This window comes from Channa argus, chromosome 14 (genome assembly GCF_033026475.1).
Source record: "Channa argus isolate prfri chromosome 14, Channa argus male v1.0, whole genome shotgun sequence".
In the NCBI taxonomy this organism is placed as follows: domain Eukaryota; kingdom Metazoa; phylum Chordata; class Actinopteri; order Anabantiformes; family Channidae; genus Channa; species Channa argus.
In genome coordinates, this window is record NC_090210.1 from 25,216,647 (window position 1) to 25,242,250 (window position 25,604).

Sequence of the window (25,604 nt, forward strand, 5' to 3'; positions counted from 1 at the left end):
CAGATGCTTAAGTGCATTTTATATTCCTTTGTTTTCCTTGCCTGAAGGTTTCTGGGGAGTTATTTTGAAAAAGGTATTCATCAGTTCAGAAGTCAGGGGGCTCTTAAATAAATGGTTGTGAATAGATCAGAAAACGCACAAGAATGAACAACAATTTTAAGCATATTAGAGCACAGAATAATGGTCAAATTAAATTTACATGTTAAACGTCAAAGCAAGCGCAATCTAAGGAAATTTATGAAGAACAATAAAGTTTTATGATCTTGCCTGTATATTGTATAGTTTGCTGGTTTCTTTGTAGCTTTCAGCATAACTTTCCTTCTTTCAGCTCAGTCTCACTGGCTTGCCCTCTTTCTCTTTATCTTCTTTTTGCCCCCTCTATCTCTCCATTCTTTTCTTTCTATTCTTTTCCCTCCTGCTACATCTCTTACTAGGACAACAAGAGCTCGCCTCTTCTACCTCCTGACCTGTTAAAAACTCTAGCAGATTTTGAGGAGGAGGAAGAGCTCGTCTTTACTAAGCCTGATTTCTTCCAGGCCTTGGCTGGCCCACTTAGCACTGCTCCTGGACCAAACATATTTGTATGTAACCCTGTCTTCTTCACACCCCTCCAATCTTAAACCCTGTGCATCTAGTCTCATCCATTAGTGGTGTAACGGACCACCCCCCACAGTTCGGCACATATGTGATCTGCAAACTGCAAAGATGCATGATGCAACTTTAAGATCTCGGTAGTGGGAACCTTTAAATCGTAACACACTCCACCCAGCCCTCTTCGGTTCAGCTCTGGTTTGCTCCACACACAATCTGCACAGCTCTTCAGGTCTGCGACGCTATCAAATTATAATGAATACGAATGCTACAAAACATATTGTGCTCACCTTTCGATGATGGTTAGATGCAGTATCGCTGTGCCTGACACCTTATTTCACAGAGAGTGTTCTTTACTAGAGGGGACACTGTTTGTGGAGAACTACTCTCTTCCAAACAGACATCATCTTTGGGAAGAAGCATATTTTCACTACTCTTTCACTAGTTCAAAAATAAGATACAAAATATAAACACAGTGAACCACCATGGACATGAGATTTAAGATTTTAGGTTTCTAGAAAACCTTGTGGAGCTTAAGTGCTGCATTGCTTCACAAGCACAGGGAAAACATTCTTTCATTCAAGCGTTTCCTAAGTTAGTAAATCAAAAATATAAAAGTAAGTTACATAAAATGATCCAATCCATATCTGTTGTGATCTGTTGCACCCCTATATCCAGACATAAAGCTAAAATCCACCCACTGGTTCCCAGGACTTCACTTTGTAGACGTTGAGACATTGGTTGTTGCGTAGACTTATAATGATATGACTTTAATGTGCACATCTAAGCCTGGCTCTGAAAGAAAAAGAGCATTTGTCCATATGCAGAAAGATGTGAGCTCTCAAGCGTTTTTTTTTTTTATTTCTTTATATCCAGTGGGACCATGCAACATAATCCACAGCTCTTTAATGTACCAGAGTTTGTCACAGGCTCATATTCACTTATTTATTGTAGTATTTGAACCTGCAAACACTTTGTTAGGCCAACATCCTAATGAAGAAGAAACGATAGCAATAACAGCCCCATGTGCAGAATTAAAATACATTTAAGAATTAAATTAAATTAGAACCTGTAACACTTAGCAATGTACATAGAAATTATGGTTTGTACATTTACATTCACATGCCATTGCATACTTGCACTGGCAAACACCACACTGATGCATTAGCCAAATAATAAAAAAACATATCTGTGGTAGAATAACAATAAGAGGTGATGATTATCCAGTGTCTCCCTATTATATTGTGTCTCCCCCTGGTGCTTGGATCTAGATCTTGCATATTTTGTATATATTTTTAACTGCTTAGTTACTACAATAATTACATGACAGAAAATTAAAACACAAAGTAACTCATTAGAAGAAGGAAAAATATGTTTGTTTGCTTGTTTTTTTAATTATGCTTTCTTTGTAGTTAATAGCTGGATATTCACACATTTCAGGCTGGGTAATACCCCTCTCTATCTTTCAGTGGTTATCATGTGTCTCAGCCCCCATCAGCAGAAACATTTACCACCTAATATTCTTTCATTCTCTCCCTAAATCTTCAAATAATTAATTTTGACCTAAAATGCTAAATATGGTGGACAACTGTGGCACAGGAGGTGGAGCAGTTATCCACCAAATCAGTGTTATTTGTAGAATCCCCGGCTCCTCCGGTCACACGTCAAAATGTCCTTTAGCAGGACACTCAATCCCAACTTAATTGCTCCCGGTGAGTGTTGGCCAGCTGCATAGCAGCTCCTCCATTGTTGTGTGTGTGTGTGTGTGTGTGTGTGTGTGTGTGTGTGTGTGTGTGTGTGTGTGTGTGTGAATAAGAACCGGTGTAAAGTGCTTTGAGTGCTTGAGTAAAACAAGTTGATTAAACAGGTCTTTATCTTTGTTTGGAGATTTTCATGTTTATCGAAAACGTGGTACAGAATGAAACTGTGTGTCATATTGCACAGCATCTTTTTGTTTGTCCTCATCCTGTCCCTCTGTCTCTGTAGATGCCAAACCACAGCAGGATGGAGAGCAGCCCAGAGGTTGTCAGCCAATCATCTTCTCTCTTGCCCATATCAGGATTCCCCATGCAGGTCAGACCTCATTTCTAAATCATTTGTCTATAGGAGACAAAAAAAAAAATGAAACTTATAAAAACTGAAATAAATAATTAATAAATAAGAGCTGGTTAATATGTTTTAGGTTCTGCACAGAATCTGCACATCTAACTGAAAACATGAAAACACTGGATAATGCAGAATATTTTTATAAAGTTGATTACATTTTATTTGTAGATGATTCAGAGATTGATTTGGACTTACTGTTTTTTTTCTAATGCATCACCTACATCTGCATGCAATTATACCATTTGCTGATGTCATTGGACAGTTTAAATATTATTTATTAATCATATGGAAGGATAGACATTTAAATATATTTTTCTGTTTAAAAACCTGAATTTGAATCAGTTTCCTGTGATCTTGAACAGTGGTGAAAAGTAAGTATTTTAATGCTATGTTAAAGTACTTTTTTCTCCTCTGACCAATTTAGCAACAAGGTAGTTTTCAGTTTAACAAGTTATTTAAAAACTGTGATAAGCAGATAAAATCCATTATTAAAGCTGAAATTAGTCGTGAGTTTTTCTGTGAATGGTCTAAATAAGTACAAGAAATTTACAGGCAGCTTTCACTTTGAATGAAGGAAATGAAGATGTGAATGAAACGAAGACATTAATTCTAAAAAAAAAAAAAAAAGCTTTAATTCAAGGGGTTTGTCAAAAGTGTGACATTAAAAATTCAGAAATTTAAGCCAATTTCATAAACGCACAGATTTTGTTGACTCGTAAATAATGGAGCAAATGGCCTCACAAGAAATGGCTGACGTAGCTGTGGCCTGTTTCATCGCTACTCCAGGACTAAGGCCTGGATGTGGTTCTAAATGTTAGAAATGTTAGATGTTAAATGTTAGAGTTCTAAATGTCATTGTCAAAGTCTATAGTCAAGAGAAGGCGTCACAACAAGGTGCAATGCACTGGTAACAATCCAGAATAGAAGTGCTGGATTAGAGAGAGAAAAAAAACCCTGTCCAGTTCTGGAATAAGATTCTTTGAAATGATGAAACCAAGATTAACTTGTAGCAGGATGATGGGAAGAGGAAAAACTAAGCAGAACCTGCTAAGTCTAAGCTGTATTATGTCCTTTTTGTCTTTACTGTGTTGTCAGGACTACCAAAACAGCATCTTCAGTCAGGCCTACGGCAAGAACCTGCCGCCCAGCTCCAAGCCCGAAGCTCCCATGGTGCACCAGGAGCCGTCTCTCTACTCCCTGTTTGAAGGGACTCCCTGGTCCCCCTCCCTCCCTGCAAGCTCAGGTACGTCATGCACAATGAAGACACAATGTAATTATCGCCCTTTAATCCCTTCAATGTCTCTGATGTGAGCTGTGTTCTGATTGGCAGACCACTCCACCCCAGCCAGCCAATCCCCTCACTCTTCCAACCCTAGCAGCCTCCCATCCTCTCCCCCCACACACAATCATGGAGCCATGCCCTTCTCTAACTTTGGGCCTATTGGCACTCCGGACAGCCGGGACCGCAGGGTGGTGGACCGCTGGAAGGCCGACAAGACAGGTGAGGCTGGGTTCTCGTGGTAACAGAATTAGACAAACAATCCTATTTGTCTTGTGGTGGTTGGCTGATGTTTGTAGGGCTCCACATGTTAACATGTTCGCTGTTTCAAGAAGCAGTGAGCGGGTTCGGTCTGGACTACCTCCCAGCTGCAGCCTCCTCCGCAACTTCAGACACTAGCTGGCACCAAACCGGACCGACGGGCAGCTCCTGGACCAATCAGGACTCTCCAATGGAGGAGTCGTCCTCCACTGTGCTGCTTGACAGCCTCAAGGTTGAGACGACTTTGTTCTTTAACATTCCACTCTTGCCTGGTGTAGTGTTGGTCACTTGTGAGTCATACGTTGTGCTTAGTGTTCAATTAATTGTTCAGAAAATAATGTAAATAATTATAAGGGAGTTGAGAAACCAGCAGGCATTGAAGTGTAAATTCTGATTATACAGACTCTGTGCTGAACTGAGCCGTGTCACTAACATGTTCCTCTGCTTTGCAGTCGATCTGGTCGAGTTCCATGATGCAGCCAGGCCCATCGGCACTGGAGCAGCTCCTCCTGCAGCAGAAACAAAAGCAGCAGCGAGGTCACGGAGCTATGAACCCCCCTCACTGAACGGCAGCCGGAGGCGGCACTTTTGTGTCTGGATGTCAACACAACCACCAGGAGACATGGGAGGAAAAAAAACACAAGTTTGACGAAGACGAGCTCCAACTTAAACGGAAAATTAAACCGGCGAGAAACGGTGGAGGCTGGGGAGGCGACACAACCCCCCGACAAGGCTGAAACACCAACCCCCACCCCCCTCGGCTGTCGAGGAGTGGTGATGCCCCTCCTGGAGTGGAGGGTGCGGGATCTCTTCAAACCGTGGCGCAATGCCACTGCCGGGTTCCTTTCAACCCGTGGAAATCTGAACATTGAGGAACACAACCCCCCCCTCACCACCACTGCCCCCCCTCAGTTTAGACAGGTGCCACATCTCCACCTCTCTGATCTGGAAGAAGTACTCCTTATTTTGCAACAAAAGATTAAAAAAAAAAAAGAAAGAAATCCGTTCAGTCCAGTTTGAGCACCTGTTTTTAGTTCCTCCACCCACATAAACTAAAGTGGGGGGGGGGTGAGTGAGCAAGTGTGGCAGTGAGGTTCAGGGGGAGGCTAGGTGAAGCACTGGGGGTCAAAATAACCGACTGGACTTTCTGATCTCTGTTCATTTTCATCACTGTGGAGGAGGAAGGAGGAGGTTCTCTGTAGCTGATTGGGTGACTGAAGGAGAAGGACGGTTGGCTTACAGCTATAAATATATAAATAAATATATATTGGCATAGTTGGACTTTAAACAGGCCTTGTCTCTTAGCCGTGTTGTAAGAATCAGGACTGGTTGCTGCTCTGTGAAGCCAGGTGTCTAAGGTCACCTGGCGGTCGAGCTTTCTGAAGGACGAGCCTCGAGGCCCGAAGACTGGACGGCTTTGGGACGCCTGAAAACATAACAGGAAAGGAAGAATTTGAAATGGGGGAGGGGGCTGAGAACAACACAGCCAACAAACTTAGGGATAGTATTATTGTTAGCTTCAAGAGATTGCAGATATTAACTAAAAAAACTGTATGTTGTGATTTGTTGTAGCAGTTTTAGCTCCACGCCCTCTGAGGCGAACACAGGTATCTGTATTAGCTTCTTGCTTGAATATTTTTGGGGCTCTCTTCCTCTTTGGCCTCTTCTTCCTCTTATTTCTTTACTGAATGGAAAAAACAAAAGATATAACCCTGCTCGCTTACTTATCCTGCATTTACTGTCTGTTAGTTTTTTCATCTTCTGCCTTTTTACTAGTTTTAAGCAGCTTGTTGCCTGCTGCCTGTCCCGTTAGTACTGACCGCCCTGACTGGCCACAGACAGGTGAGCGGGTGAATACAGGTAGCTGGCTGAGCCGGAATGTTTCCACTAGCCTTTTCCTCGGTAACCACTACTCAGCTGCAACTCGATCCTGTAGCGTAGCGACTCCCTGCAGCTCTTCTTTTAGAAGGTAGATGTGCATTTCCCCACATCTACCAAACTGTCCAAATGAAGCAATTAGTCCTGTAAAACAAGGAAAGTGTTGGGTGTAGGGCTGCAAATAATATTTAGATTTATAATTGATTCATCTCCCCATATTAACCAATATAATAATCGTTTGGTCTATAAAATTTCAGAAAACTGGAAAATACCATCCTTGTCTGACCAACAACACTAATAACTGAATTTTACTATCCTAAGCACAAAAGAGAACCGGAAATTATAATTGGAGACTCTTAAAATCATAAAATCTTTTTACCTGAAAATGAACTTTAAACAATTAATTCTGTACCAAATTATTTGCAGATGAATGATGGAATCTTATGTCACCTGATTGACTAAAGGATTAAGCAACTTTCCTCTCGAATCGTTTTGTTTATTGAAGGTCGGTTGATTGACCGATCGATTAATCGGCCAGTTGTTCTTTGTAGTTTACTGTAGGCTGCAGCTTACGATTGTTATTATTATTATAAGTTGTTTGATTAGTTTGTAAGATAGGAAAAGTATGCTTACCTGAATCTGTGAAGGCGTTAGAGGATTTCCTTCTTTGTCAGACCTCCAGAACCCATGCAGCTGGAAGACAAGCAGAAATCACTGAGAAACCAGAAGCTTGAACTGGGAAACATTTTGTACTTTTGCTTAAAATAACTTAAAGCAGTTTTGCAGAATAGTTGCTTTTCTGTGGATTTATGTACTGATGGTTTCAGCCCTGTGATTTGTTTGTCAGGAGACATGCAGGGAGAGTGAGACTGAAAACTTAGACTTTTAGCACAGCTCTATCCTGTTTCTGATAACTGAGTCCAGTAGAAAGGTTCCACTGCTTCGGGAAAAGTTCCTGTGGTGAAACAAGGTTTTATTTCTCTTGAGTAACATTTACATGCCGTCTGTCCTGGGTTTTACTTTTTGAGAGCCAGCAGAGAGCAGTGAGTGATTCTGATGCTCTAAACCCTCCACACCCAAACCCCAAATAGGCTTCAAGCTTTAGCAGACTGTGACGGTTTACACTGCAGCACTGTAATTAACTTTCTGTCCGGTTTAAAAAGAACAGAAAACACTTTTCTATCTAAAAGTCATTGTTTGCTTCTAAAGGATTAAAAAAAAAAGGCTGTATTTTTTTTTTTTTTTCCCCTTTGAGGCCATTTTATTAAAGCAGACTTCAAACCGACGTGTCTGTTTTCTGTGTGGTTGTGCTTTCCATGTTGCATTTAAAAATGTATTTAAAAAGTAATAAAGATAAAATCTTTTTGATTGTGAGGATTAATTTGGCCAGAAATTTCGAAAAGAGAAAAATGAAAAAAAATAAAGGTTTGTTGTCATGTCTGAGGCTCGCCGCCTTGGTCTAAGCTGAAGTGGTTCTGTTTGCTTTTTTTTTTTTTTTTTTTAAACAGTAAGAATTACATGGACTTATCTGTTGATGACATTCCACTTGGTGAGATGTTACGGAGGCTTCAGGGCAGCGGGTCCTTGTTCCTTAGATCTCTGATGGCAGATTTGTGCTCACGAGTTTCTGACAGGAAATTATTCAGATCTAAGCTTTGATTTTGAAGCTTTTTGTGTTTTTGTCTCTCTGTAGACTTCAAAAACTGGTGGAATCGGCCTTTAAATAAAGTAAACCATGTTCTCCCTTGACACCGTGTACCTTTTTATGCTTTCTCTCTTTTCAGGGCAGTGCTGTGTTTGAAGCCCATGTCGGAGGAACTATTTAGATCCTTCTCTTCTACTTCTGCCTGAATCCAACAAACATACCTGTGTTGGTACTGTATGGTGTGTACAATGGAATTGGAATGGACGACTTAATCCATGCTTGAAAAAATTAACCATAACATGCAAAAAAAGGACTGTAGGTTACAGTTAAAAGTTCAAATGCTGTGGCAGTGCAAGAACAATGAAGCTCAGGTCATGGTAGGGAAAAAAATGTAACTAGCTTACATTTAGTCATTTGGCAGATACTTAAACACATAATTGAGTAATACCACACTAGTAGCCCATGAGTCAGGACACACTCTATGGAACGGTAGTTAGCAGATTAGTCTTTCAGAGAGTTCTCAGAAAATGCAGGCCCCTCTTAACCAAAGCATTCAATTCAATTTTTAATTCAACTTTATTTATATAGCGCCAATTCACAACAAAGTCATCTCAGGGCACTTTACAGAATAAAGTCAAGATTATAAAGATGTATAAAGAGAACCCAACAATTCCCCCTGGAGCAAGCTATAGGCAACAGTGAAGAGGAAAAACTCCCTTTAACGGAAGAAACCTCCAGCAGAACCAGGCTCAGGGTGGACGGCCATCTGCCTCGACCGATTGGGGTGAGTGGAAAGGGGAGAGAGAAAAGAAAAAGAGCAATAAAAGCAACAACAAAACATCGGGCAGATTGGTAGGACCAGTAGCTGCACGCTGGAAGACACACAGCTTCAAAGCCAGGGACACCTGCAGAAAGGGACAGAGAGAGGGAGACAGAAGGACAAAGACAACTACGAGAGAAAACACACAGAGTTAATGACATACAGTGGTGACAATTGTGGGGTAAGAGGAGAGGAGAGAGGGACAAGAGGAGGAAAGGAGTTCATTGCATCGGGGGGTGGGTCCCCCAGCAGTCTAAGCCTATGGCAGCATAACTATAACTAACTATATGCTTTATTAAAGAGGAAGGTTTTAAGCCTAGACTTAAAAGTAGAGAGGGTGTCTGCTTCCTGAATCTGAACTGGGAGCTGGTTCCACAAGAGAGGAGCTTGATAGCTAAAGGCTCTACCTCCCATTCTACCTTTGGAAATTCTGGGAACCACAAGTAGGCCTGCATTCTGAGATCGAAGTGGTCTACGGGGATGATATGGTGCTATGAGGTCTTCTATATATGATGGAGCCTGACCATTCAGAGCTTTATATGTAAGAAGCAGGGTTTTAAATTCTATTCTAGATTTAATGGGAAGCCAATGGAGAGAAGCTAGTGAAGGTGAAATATGATCTCTCTTGCTAGTTCCAGTCAGCTCTCTTGCTGCAGCATTTTGGATTAATTGCAGGCTCTTTAGGGAGTTACTGGGGCATCCTGAAAGTAGGGAATTACAGTAGTCCAACCTAGAGGTAACAAATGCATGGACCAGTTTTTCGGCATCACTTTGAGACAGGATGCTCCTAATTTTGGCAATGTTCCGTAGGTGGAAGAAGGCTGTTCTAGAGATTTGTTTTATATGTGAGTTAAATGACAGATCCTGATCAAAAATAACTCCAAGGTTCCTTGCAGTAGTACTAGTGGCCAGACGTATGCCATCTAGAGTAATGATATGGTTGGACATTATATCTCTGAGATTTTGGGGCCAAAATACTTCAGTTGTGTCTGAGTTTAAAAGTAAAAAATTGTGGGACATCCAGCCCTTTAAGTCTTGTAGGCTTGAGGCTTTATTAACTGATTATTTTCATCTGGTTCCATAGATAAATATAACTGTGTATCATCAGCATAACAGTGGAAATTTATGGAGTGTTTTCTAATAATGTTGCCTAAAGAAGACATATATAAAGTAAAAAGTATTGGTCCTAACACAGAGCCTTGTGGAACTCGATAGCTAACCTTTGTGTGCATGGAGGATTCATCATTAACATGAACAAATTGAAATCTATCAGACAGATAGGATTTAAACCAACCTAGTGCAGTTCCTGTAATTCCAATTTCATGTTCCAGTCTCTGTAATAAAATGTTATGATCAATGGTATCAAATGCAGAACTAAGATCTAACAGAACAAGTCTAACAGGGAGTGGGGCCTTATCGATGACTCTAGCACTTCTGTACATGAAGATCTATCTGTAATATTTGGGGGGAGGATCTGGTGAATTCTTTCTCTAATAGCTACAATTTTATTCATAAAGAAGGTCATGAAGTCATTGCTGCTCAGAGTTAAAGGAAAACTAGGCTCAACAGAACTATGGCTCTTAGTCAGCCTGGCTACAGTGCTGAACAGAAACCGGGGGTTGTTCTTATTTTCTTCTATTAATGATGAATAATATGCTGTTCTGGTATCACTGAGAGCTTTTTTGTACATTTTTAAACTATTTTTCCAGGCTAAATGAGATTCTTCTAACTTTCTGGAACCACTTCCTTTCTAACTTTCGTGTTTCCTGTTTTAAGTTGACAGAAGAGAGTCGTGAGGAAATATGGTTAAATTATCCGCTTCAATTCCATACGTAAGGACAAGGTCTAACGTGTGACTAAAACAGTGAGTGGGTTTATTTACATTTTGGGAAAAAACAATTGAATCTAATAATGAATTAAACGCAGTGCTCAGGCAGTTACTGTCAGCATCTACATGGATGTTAAAGTCACCCACTATAATGACTTTATCTGTACTAAGCACTAAATCAGATAGAAAATCAGAAAATTCAATCAAAAACTCTGAATAAGGGACTGGAGGACGGTACACGATAACAAATAATAGTGGTTTTTGCGTTTTCCAGTTTGGGTGTGAAAGGATAAGAGTAAGGCTCTCAAATGAGTTATAACTATGTTTAGGTCTATGATTTATTGATGAGCTAGAATGGAAGATTGCTGCTACTCCTCCACCTCGGCCTGTGCTTCTAGGAACATGATAATTAATATGACTCATTTAAACTGACATATTCTTCCTGCTGCAACCAAGTTTCAGTGAGACAAAATAAACGGTAGACGGTTGTAAGGACACTGCAGAGAGGCGTGTAGGACTGGATCTCTGCATCCTAGGCTCAACTCTGGATTGTCATACTTTTGGTTGTTTAATAAAACCAGCCATATTTCTGGATAAGAAAGCTGCACCACCTAAAGTAGGATGGATGCCATCTCTCCTAATCAGCCTAGGTTTTCCCCAAAAACGTTTCCAATTGTCTATGTAGCCCACATCGTTTGCTGGACACCACCTAGACAGCCAGCAGTTGAATGACGACATGCGGGTGTACATGTCGTCACTGGTCAGATTTGGCAGGGGACCAGAGAAAATGACGGAGTCCGACATTATTTTTGCAAAGTTACACACCGATTCAACGTTCATTTTAGTGACCTCCGATTTGCGTAATCGGGCGTCATTAACTCTCACGTGAATAATAATATTACTGTATTTATGTTTATCTTTAGCCAGGAGTTTCAAATATGATTCAACGTCGCCCGCTCTGGCCCCAGGAAGACATTTGACTACGGCCGCTGGAGTCTCTAACTTCACGTTTCTGACTATGGAGCTGCCAATTACCAGAGTTATTTTCTCAGCGGGTGTGTCGCTGAGTGGGTAAAATCGGTTAGAAACGTGAACCGACTGGTGGTGAACCTCGGGCGTCTGTTTAGCATTAGATCTCTTACGAACCGTCACCCAGCCGGACTGGCTTCCCGGCTGCTCGGGAACTGCCGGGGGACAGCTAGCAGGGGCTACGCTAGGTCGGCCCGCACCAGCTACCGGGGCCTGACTAGCTGAGTTGTTTTCCATGGTGCATCTATATTTATTGTCCATGTGAGAAATCTTGTGGTATGTGGATGTCAATGGCCTGTGATCCCGCCTGCTCTGTAAGTGGCTCAGTGATGCATGTCTTAAGTTTGAGTACCTGGTTGTTGATGTTGATGCTCTGCTAGTGAGACACTGTTGGTTGTTAGTTAATTTGATGTGTGACGTAATCATCTGTAGAACTTGTCACATTAACTGCTGCAGGGGATGACGGATGGGAAACACTCTGGATATGGAACAGGTCACCAGCCTATCAGAGAGCTGACGCAGACAGAAGAGCAATTTAAAGTCACCAGTTGGCACCAAGTGTCCACAACACTGAAAGGTCATTATCACATAATTTCTTTTATTTCAGTTCACATAAAATACATAGAATAAGTACAGCAACAAGAACTGGTAGTTGATGTGTATGTACTACTGAAGTAAAGTAAATGTACCTCAAACAGTTGGACCCAGTTCTGGTTAGAAAAAGACCATGAAGTTTCACTGCTTTCATTACCACACAAGTTCCAGAATTGTCACAAAGTTATAAAAACCATCTTCGAATCAGTGATGTTTTAACAAGAACTGCAGTTAATGAGTGACACAACTTCATATCTGTTCTATTTCTATCTATTTATTGAACAAACAAACGGACGTGGCCTTCATAGGCCATAATTCTCTATATTGTACAGGCGCTGGTCACATCTCGTCTTGATTACAGCAACACTTTGTTGATGGGGTCACCGGGGTCCACAATCAAACCCTTGCAGATGATCCAAAACGCAGCAGCTCACCTCATTTTTAATCAGCCAAAAAAGACCCATGTCACACCACTCTTCAGATCTCTACACTGGCTTCCTGTAGCTGCTCGCATCAGGTTCAAAGCTCTGTCTCTTGCTCACAGGGTGGTTAACTCGACAGCTCCCGCTTACCTCAACTCACTCATTCAGGTCTACAATCCTTCCCGTCCACTGCGGTCTGCCAATGAACGACGTCTGGTGGTCCCAGCACCGCACAGAAGACACAAAGCAAAACTCTTCAGCACAATGATCCCACGATGGTGGAACGAGCTACCAAACTCTGCACGCTCAGCTGACTCTCTCCCAATATTCAAAAAAGTGCTGAATACAGAATTATTCCACATCTTCCTATGCACTTAAATCTATATTAAAAAAAAAAACTTTCTGCTTTTTCTCGCACTTGCATCTCGTGAACTGTGAACACTTTTCTGATAGGACTTTGCTTTGATGTTTTCTCCTTGACTTAGACTTTTGCTGCCTTGTAAGTCGCTTTGGATAAAAGCGTCTGACAAATGACTAAATGTGAATGTAAATGTGTTGTGAAATGCTCAAATGGCTGTTCAACTGCTTATTTGGCTCTGTAATTTTAGGTGAATCCATGTGCTAATATCATGAACACTTTGACAATGTGGCACTAAAACCCAGTTTTTATTTAAAGACTACAGCACCGTGTCATCAGAGACTCCACACTTGTGCTGCATGCAACTCTTTTTGAGTCCCATCAGATAAGACCCCTCCTCTCTTCAAAGGAGCCACAGTGGGTTGATAGAAATAAACCTCAAGCCACGTTCAGCTGCTGCTCACTGTGCCATAGAGAAACAGTTCAACAGTTTTTGTATGACTGTTTTTCACAGTGGATACGTACCACAGTGAGTTCAGTCAGACTGAGACCTTGACAAAAACCTGGGAGCTTTTCCACGACTTAATGCTCCTCGCATTTCCTAACTTCTAGGGAAACCTTGCAAAGCACAGTGTCAAATAGTCAGAAACAGACATCGATGGGAACCTAATGAAGCCCTGTGGGTCTTACAATAGAAATATTCCTGATAGCAGCTATCCTGAAAACAGAGGACGTCCAAAACCAGCCCAGAGGAAAAGACAACCAAGAATAATAAAAAACCGTAGCAGGTCCATTCTACAAATGCAGAGCTGGACTGGATTGGCTACATCAGCTGTGTCTCTTATTGAAGCAGAGAACGGCCATAGCCGCAATCATGTTTTTTAATGCAGTTTTTCATGATAATGACATAATTTTGGGGGGAAACAAAACTTGTTTTCTTCTGACATTGAGTTGTGAAGAACCAGGTCCACCTCAGAAACTGATGGACTGTGATTCAGGGTCTGTCTGTGTGGAGTTTGCATGTTCTCCCTGTGTTTGCGTAGGTTCTCCTATGCTAAGAAACGTGTGTTAGAGACCAGGTCCTGTTGGCCCATAGTGACACCGTGCTCAGGACTAACCCTCCATGTGATCATCTGATGCATGTTCCTTGTACAGCTTGTATCTATAATGACAAATAAAGCACTTTACCTCCCACAGACAAGCCATGAGGCGTTTCAATCTAAAGACCCTGAAGTCCACTGGAAAAAGGCTCTGGTCTGATTTGAGACATCATCAAAACCACACCTCAATCCATCTGAGAATCTGTGTATTATATAGACACATGTTATACATTAAGATGCAGGACATTTTGTCATATAGCAACTGCTGGAATATTATCTATCATGATTATTAAGATACTGGTACAACAAGCAGCTTTAGTCAGAAAACAACTATGAAGAACAGACATCCACATCAAGAAAAGAAAAAATAGACCAGCAGACAGGAAAAAAAAGAAATGAAATAATACACTATAATTTGAAAATGCTACAATATTTAACTCTAAAGCATCTTCTTGTTAAGCAGGTGTGGGTCACCATGTAACAGAACTTGTGATAATATATAATATAAATACAATGTATAAAAGTATTTATACTGAGGCAAATACTCTGTAGCAGGACGAGGTGATGCTATAAAGAAAAAGAAGTTTGAATTACTAGTTATGTGATAAAAAAACCTGAGCATGGTAGTATTTGTTGTGGTGGCAGCAGCAGTGTGTTGTTACCTCCTTCAGATGTAAGAGGTTTTTGTACGAGGGTTTTTCACTGTGTCTGGGTTGGTCGCACAGTGATTCAACATCCGCAGGGAGCTGAACAAAAACCTCCTGTCTGCTCTAAACCGTCTCCTTCACACCAGGAAACCTCCACAATGGACAAAAGCACAAAGACACAGTCCCAGTGTTTCAGGTGAGTCCTCAGCTGCTTCTTTTCCACACAAAATATCCCATTTCTTCACTTTGCTGAGCTCTGCTGTCTCTGCTCTGCTGCTGCATGTGCTGCTCAAATCCTCCTCTTTTTCACATTTAACACAAAACCCCACAAACTGCAACTCACTGTGTTGGTTTGTCTGTGGTTCACAGCCCAGTCTCTGTCCGTGGAAGTGGATTTTTAACATTTAGAGCTGCTCTGAAGATGTTGGACACTCTGGGGTTTTTGTATGAGGCTGTTTCACTGTGATTATTTAATATTTGGGGACCCCATCAGACTGAACGTGGTGCCCAGCGGTAAGTAAACAGCTTTTCTGCTTGTTCAAAGAACGAGAATTATTACTTTTAAACTGTGTGTTGAGTGTTGTAATCACATTTTATGTTTTAATGCCTAAACTTGATGCATCAGTTGATCAGTGACGGGCAGCTGTGAAAAAGTGCTGTAATACTGTTTCATTTTAAAAACCACGTCATATTTTCACTGAGGATGAGGCCGTTTGTCCTGGAAAATGATTGAAACAGTGTTTTCTGACAGTTCAAACAGTGATGGTAATACTGGGAATAATGACTCGGGTAAGTTGTTGTACCTGAAGCCAAAGGACAGTTCATGAAAAATAATGTAATAATGTCTAAAATCTGATGTTTGATGAAGAGTAACATGATTCTAAATTACATTATACGTACATGTTTTAAGTGTAGTCGTTTATTAAAGCTGATCATGAGCAAAGCGTCTTAAATTAAGTCCTGTAATAATGTTATTTAACTTTACAGACTTAAGCAGTTCAGTTGCAGTTACATGTGTCTTTGTTTGTTTGTCAGCCATAAAGAACATTTTAGTCTTTATAATAATTACAATACTAATATTGATTACAAATAAAAAGAAAAGAAAACTACAGAAAATTACAGGTGGTGAGTTAAAAGACATTAAGGAGAAAACAGAAACACTAAAACATTTAAATATTTCCAATAAACTGATTTATTAAAAGAGACAAAATTTGTTATGAAAAAATGGGGAAATTCTGGAGTAGTCTTGAAAAGTCAAAAAATATTATCCGTCTTAAGTAGTTTCAACTAAAATATATTAGTTTAAAATGTTTTAAATGTTGTACTGTACTGCTGATAATCATAAGAAGAATATAGAGGAAGAATGTAAGGAAATGTTACTTTTTTAGGTATTGTAGAAGTTTTCTGTCATGTTTCTGATGATGTAGCTCTAGTGAGAGATAAATGGTTTTATAAAAAAATAACAATCTGAGCTTTAAAAGACAAAAAATAAACAGCTATTTTAAAATCTCTCTTTTACAGTGTGTAACGCATATAAAAAGTCTTAAATAATTTAGAAAAATATCGCCCTTCATAAATTGTTTCAAAATGAACTTGAATTTCTGCTGATGGAACATTTGAATGAGCTAAATGTGCAATAAATATTATGTTGATGAAGAAAAAGTTTAACTCTGTTATTTTAAATCGAGCGGATTCAAAAGTCTTCCCCCCAAATTAAATTTAATATCAAATTATTCAAATGCAAAAAAAAACAGAAAGGTTTTATAATATTTAGTGACTAACTTGACATAGTCAGCAAATCAAGAGAAAAAAGTATCATCTGCATAAAAACTAATTTTATACTCACAGACTGTTTTTAAGGCAGAAATATTCATTGAATAAGAAAACTGACTGCATCAAAGGTTATTTATAAATATGGAGGCATATTTTCTTATATTCTATAGCTCTAATTAAAGCCTTTGAAAGAAAAGAAAAATGAATTTGTTCCGTGCTCTGCTCTAATAATTGACAAACTAGAGTCAAAATAACTTGGTCTTAAATTAGGTGTTTTTGAACCGGGGGTCTTCTCAATGTGAGTCGGCAGTGCTAACCACTCCACCACCATGCTGCGCGGAAAAGCAACTGAAATATTGCATTGTAATGTATTTGGTGTAGTTTAAGATTGTTCACACGACAAACAATATGTATTTAACACCAGAACAAAGAACAATTTAAGAAGCACTGATACACACAAATCAAAGCCTTAAATGTTTCATTGTTTTTATTTCAATCAGAATATTCGTAAATGAAAAATACAGTTTTATGAATGTTTCATTTGAAATATAAAGTTCAATTTCCTTTTGTGTAGCCATTACTTTTTATAATTACAATAACAATCCATCACAAAATGTTCTTTTATTATTTGTAAAACCTACTTACATTTTAGGTTTTATTTTGTAGTATGTTTGCAGTGGGTTTGGACAGTTTACCGTCAGATTCAGATCCAGCAGTACTTAGTGTAACTCAAGCTAACGCTAGCCTGAGACATTAAGTCCATCCTCCCTGTCTGATACAACTTTATGTCACTCTCCTCTCCACCAGGCTCTGCACAGGCCTTCAGGAAGACGTAGATATAAAACTGAAATGAATAAAAAGCTGCAAACTTACTAATCAAGCAGAAATCATTAACCTTCTCTGATTGGTCAGAGGGGTGAGCCTCAAAATTCAGAAGTGAATATCTACACTGTGCTGCAGTCTGTGTCACAGGAGGTGTCCACTGATTATGTGGGTTGTCATTACAATTCTTCAGGGTCCTTCACAGAGCTTCACAATTTTTCTCAAATTTATTAACATAGTTGAACATAAAAAGCAAAATGTTGTTGCATTGTTTGCAAAAAATGGCAGTTATCAAAAGTTGTTTCAAAATCACAGTCATTTATACATTTTTCTAATTAATGTTCATAATGAAAAGCAGTAATTGTGTTCTGATGTTCTGTTTTTGTTAGCGTTTTAAATTCAATTTTCATTCCCTGTGTCCCTGTGCAGGTCCCCCCGTGGAGCCCAACCTGTTTGTCCTGAGTCCTCTGCTGCCTGATGACTGGATGGGGGAACTAGAGGACTTGCCCCCAGAGGCCTGTCTGGCTACTGATTTCCGTACAAACAAAAGTGAAATGATTTTAAATGTGAAAAACGAGTCGCTCTCTTTGAACGCAGCAAACGCCATCTCGTCCCAGAAAAGGAACTCCTACGTCTACGTGGGATTCACCAACCAGACCATCTTCTCCTGTGAGATGCACAAGACATTTTCCAACAATGAAAACCGTACGTCTCACTCAAATAAATGAATTTGAGCTTCTGGGAAATGTTTCCTACTTATGCAATATCTTTCAAATTTATTTGAATGAATTTTTGCTGTTTTTGCATTTAATGTCATGTTTTACATGTGAATTTAAAATTTGTGGTGCTGAACATGAGGATAAGTCACTGGCTACCAAGTGAACACAGCTAATTCTGACCAGTATATTAGTTTCCATCACGTATTTCGTGGCTCAGCATTGGAACGAAAGTAAATATTCTATAAAAACACAGAATATAGTGAAATATATCTCAATAAAACATATGATAAAAAACAATAAGTTTAGAAGGAAAAGTGTTTGATTTAGAAACAAAACTGAACATTTTGTCTTGTTTTGGTTCTAACCCTTCCTCCATGTTTCTCCTTTGTTTTGGTTTTTTCTTTTTTTACTTTTCCGCATCAAAGTGCTTCTTTGGGTTTTTCCTTATTTCTAAGGGCAGAGGTCATTTTACAAGCTGCAAAGTCCACTTTGGCCATTCTGGGCCAAACAAACCAATGTGATTTGAACCGATGAATGTTTGTGTCTCTGACTACATGTTCTCTGTTTTCAGTTGATCGCTGTGCTGAGATTTATCCAGGTGAGTCTCCAAACACACCTCAACACTTCACCCACGCTAACAATCTGTTCTGTGCTGCACTTTACCAAACTGCTGCATATTGTCCCAACTATTCCTTCATACACATCTTTAATGAGTTCTTGGTGGATTCAGTGTGAACTCACCTCCAACATACACGTTTGCTTCGCTCTTCTCTCGTAGAAAAAGCTAAGCTGAAATTCTTCCTGCTGCTGTTGAACGGAGTCCGGATGGTGTTCACCAAAGCTGTGGCCTTTAACACCATCCTCACCATCAGAACTCTGCTCTTCTGACACCGAGCTCAGAGATGCTTCACGTCTTCCACACTTGTCGTCCACTTCCTTGTTGAGAACAAGTGGAACCAGGATCAAATCCGACCGACTGATCGACGGATCACGTGAGAGGCGAACTGTTCTCAAACACAGTAATTCATCCATCAGTTATCTAAACCTGGAAGTTTTAATGACAGATATCAATAACACACAGTACTTTCACATTTACAAATGTAACATGAAGTATATAAAAATAAATCAAACATTTATCTTGCACATAATTTCTCATAAAACAGTTTGTTTAACCTTTGCTTTAAATGTAGTTTTTCTTTTAGTGCTTTTATTTGCATTTGAAACAGAACCTAAATGTACCTACAGCATGTGAATAGATACATCATATATAAATATCAAACCCTTATGAAAATAAAGCGTTTGTGGATGTTTTGACCTGATGGTTTCACCTCAAAGTCTGCTTTCAGTACGTGTCTACATGTTTTTTCTGTAAGTGTGATCATTGCTGCAGATGCGTGAGACATTTTATTCTGGTTTATTTCATTTCCATCATCAGCAGAGGTGTAGTGATTCTTTTCAGACTGTAGTGTTTCTGCAGCACTAGTGTCAAAAGTACAAAAGAAAATGAACAAATACAAACAAACATGTAGAAATTGTTATGTAGCCTTTTTTAAGTTCATGTAAAGATCAGGTCACTTTTCGAAGAGTCCGTGTGATTTAGTTTTAGGATCCTAAATGTTGCGTCGGCTATTTCCTGAAGCGTTTCGTACGTCATGACTTCTCCTGAATTCAAACATTAGTTCATCAGGTTCCAAATTTAAACCTTTACGTTTTAAAACAAGAACTTCTGGAGAAAACACTGGAAACCTTTGAAGTCGAGTGAGTTACTCCTGCTAGTTCCATGTTTGTAAAGCAAAAAACGAAACCACACCTAGCAGCTAGTTAGCTTAGCTTAGCTTAGCATGAGGAGTAGAACCAGCGGGACACAGCTAACCTTGGCTTGTCTGAAAATAGCAACCTCCCAGCAGGACGCCAAGACTTTAGGAGAGTACTGTTTCAAGCTGATTAACCAAAACTTGTCTTTCCACTTTTAGTTTGTCTAAATATATTTAAAGTGTTAAATACATTTAAAGTTGTTTAAGTTTAAGAAACTGATCTCATGGTTAAAAACAAGTTTGAAATAACCGTCCCATCTGTCCACTCTGGTTCAGACTAAAGTGTCTCAACAAGTGTGGACTGGGGTTAAATTTAGGATTATTTAATTCATAAAGGAAAGAGTCACAGTTCCTGACACTGATTACAGAGGAAACATGATTAATACAAACAAAATGAGGTGTGGACATTTTGTTCAGATGTGTTTTGTCGGGTCCAGTATGACAGTTCTGCTGCCATAAACTCCACTGTTCAGCTTTGTGTTAAAGCTTCTCACAATAAATCTCAATTAAATCAGCATTTAAATGTGTGCAGTGTTTCAGTTTGTGTTGTTTTAACCCCATTCTGAGCTCCGATGAACGAAATACTGGCTAAACAGCAACATGTTAGCATGCTAATGCTAATGCTGAGCCTTTGTAGATCCTTACAGAGCAATGTAATTATTATAATTACAAGCATTTCTTCTTTTATTAATAGTATAAACATGTACTATACCATAAGAGAAAAATGTTTTTATTTAATGAAGTACAAGTTACATAAACACTGGTTTATTAGGTGTCCTGTGATAAAAAATAGAACTAAAACTGATCAGCAGCAGCAGATCAGTAGTTGTTTCCTGGTTTTTGTATGAGCTTGTTTCACCGTGTGGACTGGGGTACGTGGCACAGTGATTCAACCTCCACAGGGAGCTGAACAAAAACCTCCTGTCTGCTCTAAACCGTCTCCTTCACACCAGGAAACCTCCACAATGGACAAAAGCACAAAGACACAGTCCCAGTGTTTCAGGTGAGTCCTCAGCTGCTTCTTTTCCACACAAAATATCCCATTTCTTCACTTTGCTGAGCTCTGCTGTCTCTGCTCTGCTGCTGCATGTGCTGCTCAAATCCTCCTCTTTTTCACATTTAACACAAAACCCCACAAACTGCAACTCACTGTGTTGGTTTGTCTGTGGTTCACAGCCCAGTCTCTGTCCGTGGAAGTGGATTTTTAACATTTAGAGCTGCTCTGAAGATGTTGGACACTCTGGGGTTTTTGTATGAGGCTGTTTCACTGTGATTATTTAATATTTGGGGACCCCATCAGACTGAACGTGGTGCCCAGCGGTAAGTAAACAGCTTTTCTGCTTGTTCAAAGAACGAGAATTATTACTTTTAAACTGTGTGTTGAGTGTTGTAATCACATTTTATGTTTTAATGCCTAAACTTGATGCATCAGTTGATCAGTGACGGGCAGCTGTGAAAAAGTGCTGTAATACTGTTTCATTTTAAAAACCACGTCATATTTTCACTGAGGATGAGGCCGTTTGTCCTGGAAAATGATTGAAACAGTGTTTTCTGACAGTTCAAACAGTGATGGTAATACTGGGAATAATGACTCGGGTAAGTTGTTGTACCTGAAGCCAAAGGACAGTTCATGAAAAATAATGTAATAATGTCTAAAATCTGATGTTTGATGAAGAGTAACATGATTCTAAATTACATTATACGTACATGTTTTAAGTGTAATCGTTTATTAAAGCTGATCATGAGCAAAGCGTCTTAAATTAAGTCCTGTATTTAACTTTACAGACTTCTGCCTTTATGTATTTAATCACGTTTTGATGTTTTAAAGTTTGAATTTCAAGCATCAGTTGATCAGATGCTGTGAACAGAGCTCCAGGCAAAAAATAAAATGCTATTTATAAAAAAAAAAAAAACGATTCATATTCCCACTGAAACGGGTTAGAAATGTCAGAAAAAGGTCTAAAATGAAAAAATAGAGTCTAAAATAGAGTTTTAGTCATAATAGTAATGAGGGGCGCAGTTGGTAGAGTGGCCACCTGCTGACCAGAGGGCTGGAGGTTTGCGTTCTTCCCAAGCACAGTTGGAAGTGTCCTTGGCCAAAACACTGAACAGCCCATTCCCCTCCCCAGCCGCACAGTGCTGGTCCAAGCCCGGTAGAATTTGGGCAGGGTCGCGTCACGAAGGGCGCCCGGCGTAAAAACTGTGCCAAATCAACAAGCCGATAATGATCCACTGTGGTGACCCTGAACTCACGGGTTAAACCGAAAGGACAAAAATGAATAAATAAATAATGAGCAATGCTAAAGTTAATTTGTCGTACTCAGTGTTTTGTGTAAGTGGTAAAACCCGATAAATGAAAAAAGTAGGCTGAAAGAGGAAAGAGAACAGAAATGTATGTTACATCGCTTCAAATCAACGGCAAATAACAAGTCAAGCAAAACAAATCCTTCACTGTGTAAAATGCAGTAAATAACCAAAAGTAGAACAGCCCAAAAAAAAAAACAACAACTGCGTGACAAAGTCCTGAAAAAGTCTGTGAACAGTATGTGAATAGTGTTGAATGTTAGTTTAAAACTCTTTAAAATGCCATGATGGTTTTGGATTCTTCTAGTTTCTGACAATAACAATGACAAATATTAATGATATGTTCAATACAAGTAACAGACCTACATCTATAAGATCCTAAGCTGTGAAAAAATCCTGGTATATCAATAACGTTTTTTATGTTCAAATGACTTAAGCTTTTTTAACTCAGATAAAATATATTGTGTCATAACTTCGGTTTTAAACGGAAAACAAAGTTCATGGTTTGTTAGGGCATTGATTGCTCTGCTGAGAAATAAATAATTCAGACTGTTCATTTAAAAAATAGATAGTGTTTTAACTGAAATAAATGTGTTCACAGACTTAAGTGTCTTTCAGTAAAGTTGTGTCGGTTGTTGAATTGTTTTTCTATGGAAAAAAACTAATAAAATCTGCTACCAACTAAATCTAAACTTTATTTATGCAGCATGTTTTACAAAATGCAGCTGAATGTGTTTTATATCAAGAAAGGTTAAAAACAATTTAGCTTCTGTGAAGTGAATGTGCTTTAAGTGGACAGAGGAAACAGAAGGTTAAAAACTTGTTCTGTGGTTCATTGGACCAAACTAGTAACTTGGTATAAAACAGTATCGTCATTTTGTAAACCGGTAATTAAAGCATTAAATCAGCATTAATAGTTTGTAGTGGAACGAACAATCAGCTCAATATAAAACCGTTTCATCTGCGTAAAGACGACAGGAACCTTTATAAAATAAAATAATGATTGACTGAGTCGAAGGCTTTGATAAATAAAAATCAATCAATCAATAATCTTGCATTACTTGTTAGTTACTGTTTTTATGTTATAAGTCAGCTTTAAGAAATGTATTCCAACAGATACAGAACTTCTTTGTTAAATAAATAATGATGCTTTATCTGCCTGAAATAATCTGTGTGTATGTGCTTCATCATGTTCTTTGTTCCAGATTCATCCTTTGTGGCTCCGAGCTTGTTTGTGCTGAGTCCTTTGCAGCCTGCAGGCTCATCAGCAGCCACGCAGGGTCTGGACGTGTGTTTCGCAGCTAGTTTCCGTCCAAAAGATGGAGAAATGGTTGTGAACGTAAAAAATAGGTCAGAGCCCATCCGGCTTAAAACCAACAATGCCGCCCTGCATGTGAAATCAAAAACCTATTTCTACGCTGGATTCATAAAGGAGACCATTGAGTCCTGTGAGCTGCACAACACCGAGGCCCAGAGGGAAATTAAGAAGGAGGTCCACTGTGAAACTAAAGAAACCAGTAATGAGATTCCTGCTCAAGGTGATAATGACACTAGTTTGTTTTTGTAGCATCATCTTTTACAGGGTTGGTCACAGGTTTGGTGAAGTCGGATTTTGTGTGTACTGGTTTATGGCATCACTTTGTTCCATTTCTGTTTGTGCACGTTGTGTAATCATACAGTGCGCGGTCACAGCCAGTGGTGTTCAATGGTTCAAGTTTTCAGAAAATCAGAGTCACGTTTAGTTACACATTCAAAATCTTTCTTTAGTTTACCTTCAGTCAAAGAAACAGTTGGCAGTTGATAACAGATTTGATTTATTGTTATACTGCTGAGCAGTTTAAGCTACAACAATGCTTGATATTTGAAATACTGCTGCTAATTTTTGTGTGTAAACTACTCATTGGTAAATTATTGTAGCTGTCATCATTGAAGTGGAGTAAAAGTCTAATATTATAGCCTGAAATGTCATATAGCAGCATGTGATGAAAGGAATCAAGTAAAGGACAGTACAAGGCTTAAAATATGTGCAGTACATGAGTAAATAAACTGTATAAATAAACTTATGTATGAATGAAGCACATTAAAATGAGCAACATGTAAGATAAAGGTGTTTTCACACATCATGTCAAATTTACCATGTGAAATATCTGCAAATGTAATTACGTTCAAATGAGCCACGTTAGATTCTGAAGTTCTAGTGTTACTCAGCTCAGTAAAGACTTAAGAGGCTTTTATCACAGTTTTTATGTTATCGAAAGCTGCTGCACATTCACCCTGAGCTCCAGCTCTGTTTTATCCTTTATGTTTTATTCTTTTCAGTAGTGGAACAAATTTTTCGTAAGATTCACACAGTTTTCTCTGTGTTTTCAGAAACTCAAACCATCGTCGACATTTTTCCCGGTAAGTTGCCCGTCACACATCAGCGAATTGTTCCACTTCACTGATCAATAGCCTCAATCAATAAGCTCCGACTGAACATGTGACGTTCTCCCTCCTGCAGAACAAGCCAAGGAGAACCACTTCCTGCTGCTGATGAACGGAATCCGAGTGGTGTTCACCAAAACTCTGGCCTTCAACATGCTCCTCACCATCAGAAACCTGCTCTTCTGACGCCGAGCAGAAATGATTAACGCTTCTGATTTCAGGATTTCAGAATGTTTCTGTCCTGAGAGTTTTGGCTTTTTCTCTTGTAAATACAACGTGTAAAGTAAATAAGACGAATGGGAGGAACCTGCAGCGTGAAGTGTTCCTGCCACTGAAATCATCATGGAAAACAAAAATCTTCACCTGCTTTATATCATTATTTCTTCTAATGTCTTTGTATTATCCAAATGGTTTCTGCTTATTACTCCAGCATGAGTCCTGTTCTATGTGCTGTACAAATAAAGGTGATTAAGATGTGTTTTGGGACATTTTTTTATTCAGCCTTTGGATTATTTTAGAAGCCTTATGAGGCTTTCAAACATTCATCAGCACATAACTCAGCTCATAACTTCAGGTTTTACCAGGAGAATAAATCTGACTTTAATGCTGATTCCATTCACCTGCAGCTGCTCACTGGTTTTGTGTTTCTGTTAGTTTGTGAGCAGCAGTTTAATCAGTTAAAAACCACATTTCAACAGAAAACTGAAACTATCACCACAGTCAAACCTAAAGCTGTAGATAAAAATCAGACTGCAGCTCAGCCTCACAGCAAAACTTTGTTTCACTGCTGATTACTTTCATTCTAAAATATTAAAACACGGTGAGGAAAGCAGATTCAAATGGGTTATTTAAGCTGTGAGCTTTAGGTAACACAGCATCAGACAAACATGTTTATGTGAGGGTAGTTTTACATTTCCACAAAGTAATGAACAGGAAGTTCACAGCAAGCATCAAAAACCACCAACAGGAAGAGACACGGTAACAGGAAACAGACAGTAGCACAGTGAATAATGTTTGTCAGGAGAAGGTGACTTTGTCGACTGTGAGTCTTTTTCTTTAGAGTTTCTCCAGAGGACTGAACACAAAGTGCTGGTTTGTACTCATCTTTACAACATCATGCATCTACTCCATGAGTTCACCACGATGTTCCTGTCGTCGAGTTCTGCTCAGTGACACATGAATCCATGTTA

General features: G+C 39.2%; 2 protein-coding genes across 11 annotated transcripts in view; both read left to right on the forward strand.

Annotated features, from left to right (window-relative positions):
• smg7 (SMG7 nonsense mediated mRNA decay factor) overlaps positions 1 to 18,470 on the forward strand; it is a 30,281-nt gene extending 11,811 nt beyond the window's left edge. For 5 of the 10 annotated variants that reach the window (XM_067529369.1, XM_067529371.1, XM_067529373.1 and 2 more), the window contains 11 exons: positions 435 to 581; positions 2,578 to 2,664; positions 3,793 to 3,940; positions 4,028 to 4,198; positions 4,309 to 4,469; positions 4,690 to 11,751; positions 11,894 to 12,014; positions 12,576 to 14,754; positions 14,928 to 15,071; positions 17,583 to 17,858; positions 18,444 to 18,470. In XM_067529369.1, coding sequence (XP_067385470.1) covers positions 435 to 581; positions 2,578 to 2,664; positions 3,793 to 3,940; positions 4,028 to 4,198; positions 4,309 to 4,469; positions 4,690 to 4,803 — 828 coding nt within the window. In that variant the 3' untranslated portion in view covers positions 4,804 to 11,751; positions 11,894 to 12,014; positions 12,576 to 14,754; ... (1 more) ...; positions 17,583 to 17,858; positions 18,444 to 18,470. The remainder of the gene's footprint in view (positions 1 to 434; positions 582 to 2,577; positions 2,665 to 3,792; positions 3,941 to 4,027; positions 4,199 to 4,308; positions 4,470 to 4,689; positions 11,752 to 11,893; positions 12,015 to 12,575; positions 14,755 to 14,927; positions 15,072 to 17,582; positions 17,859 to 18,443) is intronic. The other 5 variants (XM_067529370.1, XM_067529377.1, XM_067529376.1 and 2 more) reach the window with 3 other exon arrangements.
• A 2,074-nt stretch (positions 18,471 to 20,544) lies between these two features.
• On the forward strand, positions 20,545 to 24,892 carry trdc (T-cell receptor delta constant). The gene is made up of 5 exons (XM_067529381.1): positions 20,545 to 20,689; positions 20,863 to 21,006; positions 23,196 to 23,528; positions 24,361 to 24,390; positions 24,491 to 24,892. Exons 2-5 carry the CDS (start codon positions 20,940 to 20,942, stop codon positions 24,598 to 24,600), a joined length of 540 nt encoding a protein of 179 aa, XP_067385482.1. The 5' UTR covers positions 20,545 to 20,689; positions 20,863 to 20,939; the 3' UTR covers positions 24,601 to 24,892.
• Positions 24,893 to 25,604: the final 712 nt, after the last annotated feature.